At 40.7% G+C, this 15,099-nt stretch overlaps 1 protein-coding gene across 1 annotated transcript in view; it reads left to right on the top strand.

Annotated features, from left to right (window-relative positions):
* The window catches only part of myt1la (myelin transcription factor 1-like, a), an 85,318-nt gene that overhangs the window by 36,784 nt on the left and 33,435 nt on the right, over nucleotides 1–15,099 (top strand). The window contains exons 7-9 of the mRNA XM_079645346.1: nucleotides 5,266–5,452; nucleotides 6,398–6,617; nucleotides 10,007–10,141. Coding sequence (XP_079501472.1) covers nucleotides 5,266–5,452; nucleotides 6,398–6,617; nucleotides 10,007–10,141 — 542 coding nt within the window. The remainder of the gene's footprint in view (nucleotides 1–5,265; nucleotides 5,453–6,397; nucleotides 6,618–10,006; nucleotides 10,142–15,099) is intronic.

Raw genomic sequence — 15,099 nt, 5'->3', positions numbered from 1 at the left:
TTTTTGGTGTAGTTGGCGTTGGACGCGGGGGTACGCCGTACCCCCACTTATTTGAAGCATGATTTCTTTTTTTAATAGTCTAATACATCTAAAATCATTGCCAGTGTTATCAGTTGCAAGTGTGTGTTTGTTGTAATAATGACGAAAACATAATAGGCAGATTTCACAGTAATTATAATAAAAAAGTAGCTCAAGCATTTATGCAACTTGATTTGAAGCGTGTGTGTGTGTGAGGGGCAGAACTGTGTGTGTAAGGTGACCAGGTGTCCCGCACTGTGCGGGACTGCACACACAGCATTTTTATTATTTGTCCCGCGTCCCACACATTGAGACTATGTCCCGCATTTGAGTGATAGTCGCGCAGAAAGACCGGATCGGTTCGCTGACAGCCGGCACCGCCCTTTATTATTATATTGTCTAAACGGCATCATGTAAATTGCGCTGACAGGCGACACAGAGGTCCCAAGCCCCCCCCCGTTGACAGTTCACGAGCGCGTCCATAGTGTCTCCGTCCACCCACCACCCCGTCCACCCAGTAAAAACATCCCCACTACACCACTGGTTGTAGTAGTACACCAACATGGATTAAACGTGTGGTTTTTTTTCCCACAATGTTGGGAAATTAATGGATAAAATGCACGGATTATTATTATTATTATTATTATTATTATTATTCCCACTCCGATCGGGACACTAGGTCCACCGTTTCCCCGCAGCGAGGCTCCCCCCGTTGACAGTTTACGTGGGATGGGCTGGGTGCAGTGGCGGACTGGCCGGTACCGAAGTGGGCCGGTCGGATAAGTCACTAGCACATCCCCCACTCCCCCCGTTGACAATTTACTAGTGGTACCGAAGTGGGCCGGTCGAGAGTCCCGGGCTGATTTTTAGTCCCAGTCCACCACTGGCTACATGACCGTATGATCGCCCATATTGACGCACCTAATTCCTAAACTTCTAACAGATACAAAATAAACCGATCCTTCAGCCTCATATGAGCTCTCAGACACGTTCAAAATTAAACTGTCATCGCTGTCTGAGCTTGCTGCTGTGTGCGCCATCGTGCGTTTACATGCAGATGCTGGGATCCTGAACGGTGCAGCTGGAGCGCTGTGCCCACAATGACGTCACACATCATTTGGCAGGACTTGAAGAATCCCCGAGAAGATCCAGGAAATGATCAACATTGAAGGGCAGATTAATGGTTATCAAAGTACAAATATCCAAAATCAGTTCAGTAACGGTTTTCAAGGGGACAATATTTACTCAAATTGATGGGTTTGGATGATGGGGGAAACTCGTGTCACAGGCTCTTTAAAGGTAACAGTACAAGAGGTGGAGAGATAGAGACCAACTCGAACAAAGTAGATCAAAAGTAGGGCGAGTTAATAAACAAGAGAGGCGAAGTTACGATGCCAATTTTAAGATAATGGTGATCATCGAAGCAGAGTCATCAAACAACTGTCGAGCAGCAAAGACATATGGTGTAACTGAGTGTAACGTGAGAAGATGGCGAGCCCGAAAAGACCGCCTAAAACACTCAGAGAAAAGCATTCCGCGGTCCGCAAAGGGGTGTGTTATCATTAGTTAAAAATACAATTATTTTCTTTATAAAAACAAGATTTGGTCGTCTTATATTCGGGTCAATACGGTACATTCATGCTTCCACCTGTTCATGCACACACATTCTCACAAACCATTGACTTCCATGCATTACCTCAACAGCTACGTCCACTCTGAAGAGTCTTTTGATCATGATGTTTTTTCCTTATAATTATCCCCCTTTGTGATATATGAAAGCGTCTGCAGGTAGCTTAGAGCATTATGTATGCTAATGGAACATTTTAGCATGATTACCAATGACATTTTGTACTGTGACTCGATGGGTTCGCTTTGAATGGAGGTGAAGGTGAAGGGGGAGGAGGGGGAGGGGGAGATTCTGTGTGAGTTGAAAGAGACAGGAGTATAATGGCGGTCTAAAAAACGAACAGGAAGCTGAGTATTGTTTCATTTGGACCCCTTATTTATACACTCAACAACTGAAACACAGCTCATGGAGGCAGGGATGTGAACTCGATTCGACTCTCGTTTGATGACTTGACAGAAAACTAAAGACTTGTGACTCAACATTAAAAGTTAAAGACTTTAAAGGGGGCCTATCATACAAAATGCACTTGTGTACGTCTTTTATATATGAATATGTGTCCCCGGTGTGTCAGGGAACTCACCAAGTGTCAGAAAACACAACCCCCTCTCTTTTCCTCCGTACCCAAATCTCTAAAAACGGGGCTGCAACGGATCTGATACAGACTGATCCAAATTTGAAAATTATCTGACGTCAGAAAAGGGGTGCTCCGCCTATATGGGCAACTCTCCACCTATCATGGGAATGAGAGACCGCTCGAAAGCACTGGAGACGCTGTAGTACATATGCCAGGCCTGTAGGTGGCGCTGTAGTCACGGAATCAGCCCTTGCAAAAACAGGGCTGGAAACGAGCAAATAGAGCGAAATGAGGCATGGCTAAAATGCATGTTCTGTTTGGTATTTTGAAAAAAATAATTCACAGACATGTTTTATATAGGTATGACCCTACAATATATTAATCAAATATAGCATGATAGGTCCACTTTAAATGGACCCTAACCCTAAAGATTATCCCCTTTCAACAGCAAGTGCTATTCAAAAACGTTATAAGTGTGCTTTTACTAAAGTGTACTACATTGTTAACTACCTTAACAACTAACTGTATAAAACTCCATTAGTGACTGAGATGAACAGGAAATCCAATCAGTGACTGTTTTCCTGGAAAAAACTGTTTTCTCCAGGCTCTAAAAACTGATTTGGAGCCAGAGAATTCAAAGGACTTAATTGTTATACACAATTGCTAAAGCGTAGTTTATGCAAATGTTAGGTATTAGGGTCCTTCAACAATACAACATAAATAACATATAAGAGACAATAGTGCAATGGACACAGGAATAGGTGTTGGTTTAAAGGTCCTCTTTTATGCTATTTGTGCCTTTACTGTGACATGTCTCCATGCTTTAACTCTCTCTGGGATTGTAGCCTTTGCAGACCATTTACATGCACTAAAACCCATAGGACACAAAAAAAGCATAAAAGGGCTTCTTTAAAATAGTTAAATGTGAAATAAACATTTTATACTGTAAACATGTATACATATGTAGATATGAGAAATACACATGTATAGATAGGGATGGGTAACGGGCCCCGGGGCTGAATTATTAAAGACCGTGGTACCGTTAAGCTCCAACGTTATCGGTCTTTTTTTCGGTACTGGAGACATGTAACAAATATATGTCATATCTATTATTGCTACACAAACATTATATTGCAGTTTTAGTTTCGCCAGCTCCGTTTCTAATATGCAATAAGACTGCAAAAAGCGTCTATGATTATTTTTAGTATTTTCGATCTTTCCAATTCAGACGAGAGATCTCTCTCTCCCGTCTGTGTGCGAGGGGGCGGGGCAGTTTACACACAGCCAGCTGCTACATGCGGCAACACACACACGCGGAGGAGATGGCTGAGGGACCTCCGAGGTGTGGTTAAACTACCCGTCTCGATGCTCGTTACCAAAAGTGCAATAAGAGTTTAGCATGTAAGGGAGGTGACACAAGCAATTTGTCTAAACGTTTAGCAAAAGTGCACCACATCCAGACGGAGGAATACACCGACTGTCTTTCGAGTAGCTCTGTGGCCCCGTCCACGAGTAACGTTTCCACGTCAGGTGTTATATATGCTAGCAGCAACACACGGAGTTAACTCAATTATACAAACATAGGTTAATGATTAGAGGTAACTGAGTTATTTATTTTGTTAAAGTTTCTGCTATTCTGTTTACAGTTCTGTCATCAGATTATTTAATACGATTTATTAAAACACTGTTGTTTCTTTTGATGTGAAATATTATGTATTTAATTTAAGTAAAAAGCAATGTTAGTTTTGTTCACAATTTGTTTAGTTAGTTTCCCTTATTTTTTTCTCCAAAACAACCGATAAGAGTACCGTTAAAGGACCGGGTCGATAAGCGGTATCGATAAAAGCAGTAGTACCGTTAAAACCTTAACGATCCCCATCCCTATGTATAGATGGTGGTGCGTTACAAACATATAGTATGTGTGGAGGCGTTTAAGGTAGGGGGGAGAGAAACTACATGCACTAAAACCCATAGAACAACTTTAAAGGTCACATGTCATGGCCATTTCCACTGATCATAATTCCATTGTTGAGGTCTACTAAAATAGAAAAATACTGTGCAATTTTCCAAACTCACATACAGCATCTCTGTAAAGTATGTGTGTTCAGCAGTATTCACTTTCTCCACTAAACGGCTCGCTGCAACTCCCCCCCCCCCCCTGTGAGCCCAGTGTGCTCTGATTGGTCGGTAAATTGTGAATCGCGCTGAGCTCCGTGGAGGTGTGGTTTCCTTGTTTAGCGATACACAGCCAAACTCACCCTGAGCACACACAAAGTCACAGCCGAAATAAAAACAATAAGTGTGGCTTAATATTGAGTAAGAGAAAGGTTGATAAACGCTGTGAGAATGGGTCTGCAGAGAGAATGGGTCTGCAGTGAGAATGGGTCTGCAGTGAGAATGGGTCTGCAGAGAGAATGGGTCTGCAGAGAGAATGGGTCTGCAGAGAGAATTTCGCTGCGATCCCAACTGTCTGTTATCAGCCTGCAGCCAGGGAGGAGAGATCAGCAGAGCTGCCTGCACTGAGTGTGTGTGTGAGGAAGTCTGTGGATTGGTCAATTTGGACCAATCAGCGGGGGCTTAACGTAACGGCTCCACGGATTGGCCCATTTAGTTCCGGGTACGTGCTTTCGTAAGCACGTACCCGGAAGAATCAAATGGATGATGACGTTTCACCAACGAGGCGTTTTGGGGAGGTCTTTTCTGTGTTAGAGTTTTACTCTCTACAGGGTGTACTTTGAGGGTTTTGACTCTGCAGACCGTTTACATGCAGAAAAACCTTCATAACACACAAGGGGACGGGTAATAACCGGAAAAGCATGACATGGGAGCTTTAAAATAAGATGAATGTGAAATGTTATATTGTACAGCAGAATAAACACTTTATACTGTTAATATGTATGAAAATGTTGATATGAGCAATAGACATGTACAGATGGTGGGGCATTATTAAAATACAGTACGTGAAGACTTTTGACTTCCAATGGCCTGCGGGATAAAACTGTCTGTAAGTCTGGTGGTCATTTCTAATCTTCTTCTCACCTCTCAGGTACGACAGCTGCCAGCAGAGCGCTCAGGAGGAGCAGAGATCTCTGGAGCGCAGCTACTCAGACATGGTGAACCTGATGAAGCTGGAGGAGCAGCTGAGCCCCGGGTCCAGAGGCTTCCAGGAGGGAGACGAGGACACGACGTCCGTGAACTCTGACCGCTCCGACGAGACCTTCGACATGGCCAAGGTACGAGGAGGTTAAGAGGGGACGCTGGAGGGTTGTTCTTGAAGCTTTATCCGTCCCGGCCCCTCGCTCAGAGGTGGGAAGTAGTGGAGTACAAATACTTTGTTACTGTACATGTTTCTGATATCAGTACTTTACTCCACTTCTTATTTTTCTGACGAGTTTTTACTTTGACTTCTTACATGTTGAACACACATACCTGTACTTTCTACTTCTTACATGTTGAACTCAAATACCTGTACTTTCTACTTCTTACATGTTGAACTCAAATACCTGTACTTTCTACTTCTTACATGTTGAACACAAATACCTGTACTTTCTACTTCTTACATGTTGAACTCAAATACCTGTACTTTCTACTTCTTACATGTTGAACACAAATACCTGTACTTTCTACTTCTCTCATTTTCCAAACAGGCTGGTTCCTTTAGTCTGAATGTGTGTTTGGTGGCGTGATCATTATTATTTAGAGTCATTGCGTGCCTATTGATTTGAACACGATCCGTGTATCCATCATTTCCTGGTCTTCTCTAAAGAAGAGGGACCAATGAAAACGTTGTCATGTTGCCGTTGGTCACCATGGAAACATTCATTAGCTAACAATGACATTATTGTTCTCTTAATATAAAGGGAGGTCAGGTACTCTTTAAAACAGCTGCTAGTTATGGGTACTTTTTACTGAAGTAAATTTCAAAGCCTCTTTACTTTGACTTGAGTAAAGAAGTTTAGTCAGTACTTCTACTTTCACCAGAGTATTTTTAAACACGAGTATCTGTACTTCTACTTGAGTAAAGGATGTGTGTACTTGTGCCCTCTCTGGTAGTTATTGCCGTGTACCTGAGTGTGGGCTCATTCTTTCTTATTTCTCTGTTTTTCTGTAAAGCGACGTTGGGTCCCCTGAAAGGCGCTATATACATTTAAGATATTATTATTATTTGTATTCTTAAGGGAAACCTGTCTCTGCTGGAGAAGGCCATCGCCCTGGAGTCGGAGAGGGCGAAGGTCATGAGGGACCGCATGATGGCGTCCGATCACTCTCTTCCTCGCAGAGATCATCATCATCATCATCACCACCGAGGAGAACACAGCTCCAGGCTGAGCTGCGCTGGAGAGGAGAGGAAGTCCAGGATGCACCACGACGGGATGAAGAGGGCGTACTACCCTAAAGGTAGGAAGAGGAAAGAGAGAGGAGAGAAACCCACACGATGACCCCCTCTGTGTCAGCATCGACCTGTGCTCTGCAAGGTCCTGCATCTTCACGTATAGATTGTTTTACTCTTAAAGACTTGTAGTGTCAGTTCTCGCCTATAGCGTAACAATCTTTAACAATTGAGTTCATTATTTATTTATTCATTAAAGATTCTTCATTGTTTTCCATCCTCGTGGTCAGATATTGTATTTTATTTGTGCAGGTCAGCTGGACTACCAGAGGCAAATGAAGTCGTGCGTGTGTGTGTGTGTGTGTGTGTGTGTGTGTGTGTGTGTGTGTGTGTGTGTGTGTGTGTGTGTGTGTGTGTGTGTGTGTGTGTGTGTGTGTGTGTGTGTGTGTGTGTGTGTGTGTGTGTGTGTGTGTGTGTGTGTGTGTGTGTGTGTGTGTTAAAATCTTCACATATACAGTATAGATATTTTACGGTAAAAAGTCTACCGCTGTTTTCAGCACTCTATCGATTTTTATAATGCTGCTCTCGCCTATAGCGTAATATTTAACAATTGTGTTCATGAGGAGTCTCCCAGAGGCACATGTAGTCCAGTATCTTCATGTTAAAATCTTAAAGTAGTTTTTTACGGTAAAAAGTTTAATTTCAGACCCCCACTGTGTCAGCATCGATCCGCGCTCTGCAAAGTTAATTCTCCATCTTCACATATAGATTTTTTTACTTTTATAAATTAACAATCTTTAACAATTGTGTTCATTACATTACATTACATGTCAGTTGTTAGACGCTTATATCCAAAGCGACTAACATACTCAACACTGTGGACAATCCCCACAGGAGCAATTTGGGGTGAAGTGTCTCGGGGACACAACGACATGCAGACTGCAGTGGGGTTTGAACCTGTGCTCCCCTGATCCCAACACCAACGCACTAACCCACTGAGCCACAGCCTTCTGAGGACACGCATTTTGTCCAGTCAGTTTGTTGCAAAAGTATCTCCATGTTATTAAAGTCTAATAATGCTGCTCTCGCCTATAGCGTAACAATATTAAACCATTGTGTTCATGAGGAGTCTGGTCAGATATTTAATTGTATCTGTGCAGGTCAGCTGAACTTCCAGAGGCAAATTCAGTCTAGTCAGTCAGTGTGTTGCAAAAGTATCTCCATGTTAAAATCTTAACACATATCGTTTTTTTTTTACTTTTAAAGACTTATAGTGCTGCTGTAATCAGTTCTCGCCGATAGCGTAACAATCTTTTACAATTGTGTTTATGAGTAGTCTTCGTTGTTTTCCACCCACGTTGTTAGATATTTTAATTTCATCTGTGCAAGTCAGCTGGACTTCCAGAGGCAAATTCATTCCAGTCAGTCAGTGTGTGCATGTGTGTGTGTGTGTGTGTGTGTGTGTGTGTGTGTGTGTGTGTGTGTGTGTGTGTGTGTGTGTGTGTGTGTGTGTGTGTGTGTTAAAATATTCACATATATAGATTTTTCACGGTAAAAAGTCTACTGCTGTGTTCAGCTCTCAATAGCCTATAGCGTATCAATCTGTGAAGCGTATGTTCATGAGGACTCTGCATTGTTTTCCATCCACGTGGTCAGGTATTTTATCTGAGCAGGAGACACTTGTCTGGGTTTTTTTCTTTTTTCATGCCAGGACTATTTTTAACACGTCGGCTGGACTTCCAGAGGCAAATTTAGCTCAGTCAGTCAGTCAGTGTGTCTAGCTCTACACGAATCAAACTACAATAATGTTCCCAGCACCTGAACAACATCATTTCATAACAGCTTTGAAAAACACATGCTGCAGTACAAGGCAGCTTTAACTCTGTACAAAAAGCCACACTGTCAGATAATAAAAACACTCATTGTTCTGCACAACAAATATTCCTAAAAACAGTTTGACCTTAGTTCACAAAGCCATCCTCTCTTCATGTTTCCTCTTCCTAATGTGCCAGTTTTACACCACCTCTATGCATCACGTTGGAGCTGAATCTTCTTTTTGCTCCAGAAATACGACCCCAGGTCAGAAAGGAAGTAGTTTATCTTGTCTTTCTGACTTATTGTAATCCTCAACTCTGCAGCCGCCCGAGGCTTTCGCAGCTAAAGCAGAACTGTAACTTTAATGTCTGTCTTCTCCCCTCTTGTTTCCAACATTTATGTGCTCATCAGATGAGTTTTCTGACCTCTCAGCTCATAAAACCTTTTAAAATCCCATTTTGATATTTCAGAAATGGTGGGCATGACCGCCAATGAGATAATGGCCGTTTTCAGGACCATCACGATATATAGTTTTTCTCTGACAGCAGCTTATGTTGTTAATAGGCCGTTGTGGTAACATCAGACTACTGGCTTGTCAGGCATGAGTAATAACAATCTGCACGGGCGTTAGGAGAGAAAATCCATCTGTGGGACGATGTCTGGGTCCTATTTCTCTAACAAAACACTACAAATACAAAACAATGCCACTGGAGCTGTGTGGTTATCAGCTACCAACAGATTCAGATCGGCTTCAGACTGCTTCATTAGCACAGAGGATGTCTATAAGTAGGATCAATAATCCAGTTTGTGACAATTCCAGGTGTCAATTATTGGCTCAAAGGTGTACCGAGTGCTGCTAAAACTTAAACCTTAAACAATGTAGTCTGCCATTTTATATAACTTCATTCATTCAGCCCAAATGGCAACATCTTGGTCTGAAAACCAATGTGGAAATGCCTTAAACCTCCGATTGTATAGAAATCTATGAAAAAATTACTATATTTCACAATTTATTTATTACCCATTTAACCACTTTGATTACATGTCACTTGTTAGACGCTTTTATCCAAAACTTTCCTGATTAGTCTTTGGTCTAAATCTTTAGTTTTAGGTCTTCTTCAACATAGCTAAATATTCATTTGATAAATGATGCTCCCATTTAGAGTAAATAGACAAAGAGCAGGGTATGATTGAAGCTTTGTGATTGAAAATGTAGTCCTTTCTCAATTTGGCTTTTCATTTCATTAAAGTTTTAACATCCTTTATTGTCCTTGTTCAGCATCCAGTAGTTTCACCCTCATACAGTATGTCACATCTGGTTCCAAGAAACAAGATGGCGACGCCCCAAACACCTTCAAAAACGTTTTCCACAAACAAATGACTGTCTTTTTCACTTTGAATCTCTGGACTTTCAACCAGTTTAGTTTAGTTTAGCAGCTGATTTAGGAGTTGTCATTTGAAATATCCATCATCATCATCATCCTATTTAACTCTAAAAATATCTCAGAGGTGGCCGGCAATTCAGAGATTTAGTACCAGGCTATAATCTGGCACCCGTACAGTACAGGTGCAATTTGTTTGATTACAGCCATTGTTGTTACCTGTTGATTCAGCTCCACCTCACCTCTCTGTTTCTTTCCAGACTCTTCCAGGGGGGAGAAGAAGGAGAGTAAGTGTCCAACGCCGGGCTGCGATGGGACGGGTCATGTGACCGGTCTGTACCCTCATCACCGCAGCCTGTCCGGGTGTCCTCACAAAGACCGGGTCCCGCCTGAGAGTAGGTCCCTCTGCCTGGATGTTAAGCAATTCAAACACACCCTGCTTTACAAAAAGAAAATCTAAATAATAAGTCTAACAAGTCATTTTTAAGCTAGTTCTTTAGTGTGACGCTTGGTTGGGTTTCAATCATTTCTCAGAGCTGCTAAGGACACAGGAATGATATCATTGGTTGGGTTGAACCTTCATTTTACCCTCAAATTCACTGTGGTCCAGGAGGTAGGCAAAATATCAAATGAAAGGTCAAAGAAGGAGCTAATCAGAATCAGAATCAAGTTTATTGCCAGGTACGTTTACACATAAAAGGAATTTGCTTTGGTATCTGGTGGTGCGAACAAAAACAATCAAAAAAACTAAGTCCCAAAGTAGATAAAAATAGAAATATATAAGGATAATAAAAAATAAGAATGTTTAAGAAACAATTTAGGATTAAAAAAGGATGCTAAAGACAAGCATTTACACCAAATGTCTAAATAATCATGCAAACTATCTACTGTTGGTATCAAACTCTAGGGTACGACAACTAGATTTAACATCAGAGGTTAGCTAATGCTAATAAGCTGCTTTAGACCAGGGGTTCCCAAACATTTCAGCCCACGAACCCAAAATAACAGTGCCAGAGACTGGCGAGGGGGTGCAAGTGAATACATTTATTTACTTTTTCCGCACTCTTGCGGGAATATCTCCGCAATGGAGCGAGCTTAAGTTTCACTTTCAATTGCTCGAGATAGCCCAGCGCAACACCTTCGTCACACATGTTGCCACTTGTTTGTACCATTTTTAGGCGACTTGTAACCTGTTCTAGAAAAACCATGTGTTTTTTAGGATTTCAAGAAGCATTTAAAACAAACAATGGATTAAAGTCTAAGTGGAGAAACACTGCGCTAGTGGATGGTGAACGGGGGGGGGGGAATTCTACAGATAGGCCATCTCCGTCCCTGAAAAATGTCTATGCACATGTCGCGACCCCCACTTTGGGAGCCCCTGATTTAGACAACTTAATTTGGTCACTTTGCATTTGCCTGTTTGGTAGAAATGCCAATAAAATTATCTTTGATTTGTCATAATTTGGCTTATTTATTCTCACTGGGTTCATAGGTTGTTTTACAAGAGAATATAATAACCTTTTAGTTTTATAACTTAGAGGTGGAGATGTTGGGTACTTGTAGTATTTATTTGAAATTTATGGCAAAAACACCTTAGAAACAAAAACAAATATCTTGTGAAATGGCCGTAAAACAGTCATCGCTGGCAGGAATGAAGCTAAAATAGTTTATTAAATAACAGATAGAAAGGAATTAGGCGACTCGTCTGGTTTGTCTAGGAAAGGAAGTGACCTCTGAGAGATGTTTGTAGATCTAAAACCATAAAAGATTAGTTTTATTTAAATTGAAATCGTCCCAAAATGTACTCACTGACTTTATCATGGCTGATTTGAACGTAAAACATCACTTACTTATTTCCTTTGTTTACATTCAGATCCTGGATATTGTCACTTCTTTTCGGGAAACTCTTAAACCTACATTCCATTGGACACATTTGTGATAATCCCAACGTTTTTAGAACAATATTATAAGAGTAATACAGACTAAAAATGACTTGTAAGATTGATTGTTTATCAGGGAAAGTGTTGGGCATGTGAGCTATCATGCATTCGTCCTGCATGACTACATCTGTGTGTGTTCTAGAGAGAACCTGTGCGTCACATCTGGAGGGTTGTTTGCTTGAGACTCCTGGGTATTTTAGCTTCTTTTTGTTCTTGAACATTAAGTTATTTCTGCACAAAAAAACCTCTTGTTTGTGGTCTCGGTTCTTGTGGCACAAATAGAGGTTTTCTTCACTTTGCTTTAGTTTTTGTTTCCCTCCTTTTCTTGCTTTCCTTTTCCTTATCACACCTGCCTGATGTCTGGTTTTTGGTGTCTGTGTTGCTGATGCATGAACAAATGGATTCATTCACCTCACAAACAAACCTGCATGAAAACATGAGACTGATTTATATCATGCACTAAACTCCCAGGTAATATGGGACATTAGGTCAGAGGCAATCAGACCTGCAAAATGTAAAAAAATGAAGTAGAAACTTAAATCAACAATGTTATAAATAGCAGATATATATATACGGTCTAGCTGAGAATATTTCAGTTATGCTTTGATTGAGGTCTTCTCAGCTACATTTTGTCTTATTTATAGCTAGTGATGCTCATAACCTTTTAATAAAAACACATATAACTTAGTATTGAAGTAAACAAAGTAGTCCAATGGAAGAGAAACTCCCTCTGGAGGCAATTTGAGCCTTTGCAGACCATTTACATGCACTAAAACCTATAACCCACCAGAAGAAAGGGAAGATGAGGGCCCCTTGGTGTAGAGACATGCAAGAAAAGTGCAGGAAATCATTACATTGTAGATGGATGTATAAAATATAAAGAGGAAACCTTAGTTGTTACATAGCTGTCGTTTCTTATGATGTGAAACGCTTATCACCCCCGATGTGGATCCTTTACCATCTGCAGTCACTAGCAGATGTAAGAGTGCATGACAAACGTTTATGAAATGAGCACAGTGTCACAAACTCTGAGGCCCGAACACAAAAGCACAACTCAACACAGAAGGCTTTTTCAAAATAAAGTCTTGACTGGTGTTGACATACAAACAAAAAATCACTCATTAAAGGAAAACACGTCACTTAAGGTATGGTAAAACAAAATCACTCATTAGAGGAAAACGTAACCAAGCTAACGAAACAAAAACACTCACTAGAGGAAAACGTAACTAAGCTAACGAAACAAAAACACTCACTAGAGGAAAACGTAACCAAGCTAACGAAACAAAAACACTCACTAGAGGAAAACGTAACCAAGCTAACGAAACAAAAACACTCACTAGAGGAAAACGTAACCAAGCTAACGAAACAAAAACACTCACTAGAGGAAAACGTAACCAAGCTAACGAAACAAAAACACTCACTAGAGGAAAACGTAACCAAGCTAACGAAACAAAAACTCTCACTAGAGGAAAACGTAACCAAGCTAACGAAACAAAATCACTAACTAGAGGAAAACGTAACCAAGCTAACGAAACAAAAACACTCACTAGAGGAAAACGTAACCAAGCTAACGAAATAAAAACACTCACTAGAGGAAAACGTAACCAAGCTAACGAAATAAAATCACTCACTAGAGGAAAACGTAACCAAGCTAACGAAATAAAAACACTCACTAGAGGAAAACGTAACCAAGCTAACGAAACAAAATCACTCACTAGAGGAAAACGTAACCAAGCTAACGAAACAAAAACACTCACTAGAGGAAAACGTAACCAAGCTAACGAAACAAAAACACTCACTAGAGGAAAACGTAACCAAGCTAACGAAACAAAAACACTCACTAGAGGAAAACGTAACCAAGCTAACGAAACAAAATCACTCACTAGAGGAAAACGTAACCAAGCTAACGAAACAAAAACACTCACTAGAGGAAAACGTAACCAAGGTAACGAAACAAAAACACTCACTAGAGGACAACGTAACCAAGCTAACGAAACAAAAACACTCACTAGAGGAAAACGTAACCAAGCTAACGAAACAAAAACACTCACTAGAGGACAACGTAACCAAGCTAACGAAACAAAAACACTCACTAGAGGACAACGTAACCAAGCTAACGAAACAAAAACACTCACTAGAGGAAAACGTAACCAAGCTAACGAAACAAAAACACTCACTCGAGGAAAACGTAACCAAGCTAACGAAAGAAAATCACTAACTAGAGGAAAACGTAACCAAGATAACGAAACAAAAACACTCACTAGAGGAAAACGTAACCAAGCTAACGAAACAAAAACACTCACTAGAGGAAAACGTAACCAAGCTAACGAAACAAAAACACTCACTAGAGGAAAACGTAACCAAGCTAATGAAACAAAAACACTCACTAGAGGACGACGTAACCAAGCCAACGAAACAAAAACACTCACTAGAGGAAAACGTAACCAAGCTAACGAAACAAAAACACTCACTAGAGGACAACGTAACCAAGCTAACGAAACAAAAACACTCACTAGAGGAAAACGTAACCAAGCTAACGAAACAAAATCACTCACTAGAGGAAAACGTAACCAAGCTAACGAAGCAAAATCACTCACTAGAGGAAAACGTAACCAAGCTAACGAAACAAAAACACTCACTAGAGGAAAACGTAACCAAGCTAACGAAACAAAATCACTAACTAGAGGAAAACGTAACCAAGCTAACAAAACAAAAACACTCACTAGAGGAAAACGTAACCAAGCTAACGAAACAAAAACACTCACTAGAGGAAAACGTAACCAAGCTAACGAAACAAAAACACTCACTAGAGGACAACGTAACCAAGCTAACGAAACAAAAACACTAACTAGAGGAAAACGTAACCAAGCTAACGAAACAAAAACACTCACTAGAGGAAAACGTAACCAAGCTAACGAAACAAAAACACTCACTAGAGGAAAACGTAACCAAGCTAACGAAACAAAAACACTCACTAGAGGAAAACGTAACCAAGCTAACGAAACAAAATCACTCACTAGAGGAAAACGTAACCAAGCTAGCGAAACAAAAACACTCACTAGAGGAAAACGTAACCAAGCTAACGAAACAAAATCACTCACTAGAGGAAAACGTAACCAAGCTAACGAAGCAAAATCACTCACTAGAGGAAAACGTAACCAAGCTAACGAAACAAAAACACTCACTAGAGGAAAACGTAACCAAGCTAACGAAACAAAAACACTCACTAGAGGAAAACGTAACCAAGCTAACGAAACAAAAACACTCACTAGAGGAAAACGTAACCAAGCTAACGAAACAAAATCACTCACTAGAGGAAAACGTAACCAAGCTAACAAAACAAAAACACTCACTAGAGGAAAACGTAACCAAGCTAACGAAACAAAAACACTCACTAGAGGAAAACGTAACCA

This window comes from Notothenia rossii (genome assembly GCF_949606895.1).
Source record: "Notothenia rossii genome assembly, chromosome: 8".
Classification (NCBI taxonomy): Eukaryota; Metazoa; Chordata; class Actinopteri; order Perciformes; family Nototheniidae; genus Notothenia; species Notothenia rossii.
The sequence above is the reverse complement of the archived record's forward strand: the minus strand, read 5'-3'. Positions and strand labels throughout refer to the sequence as shown.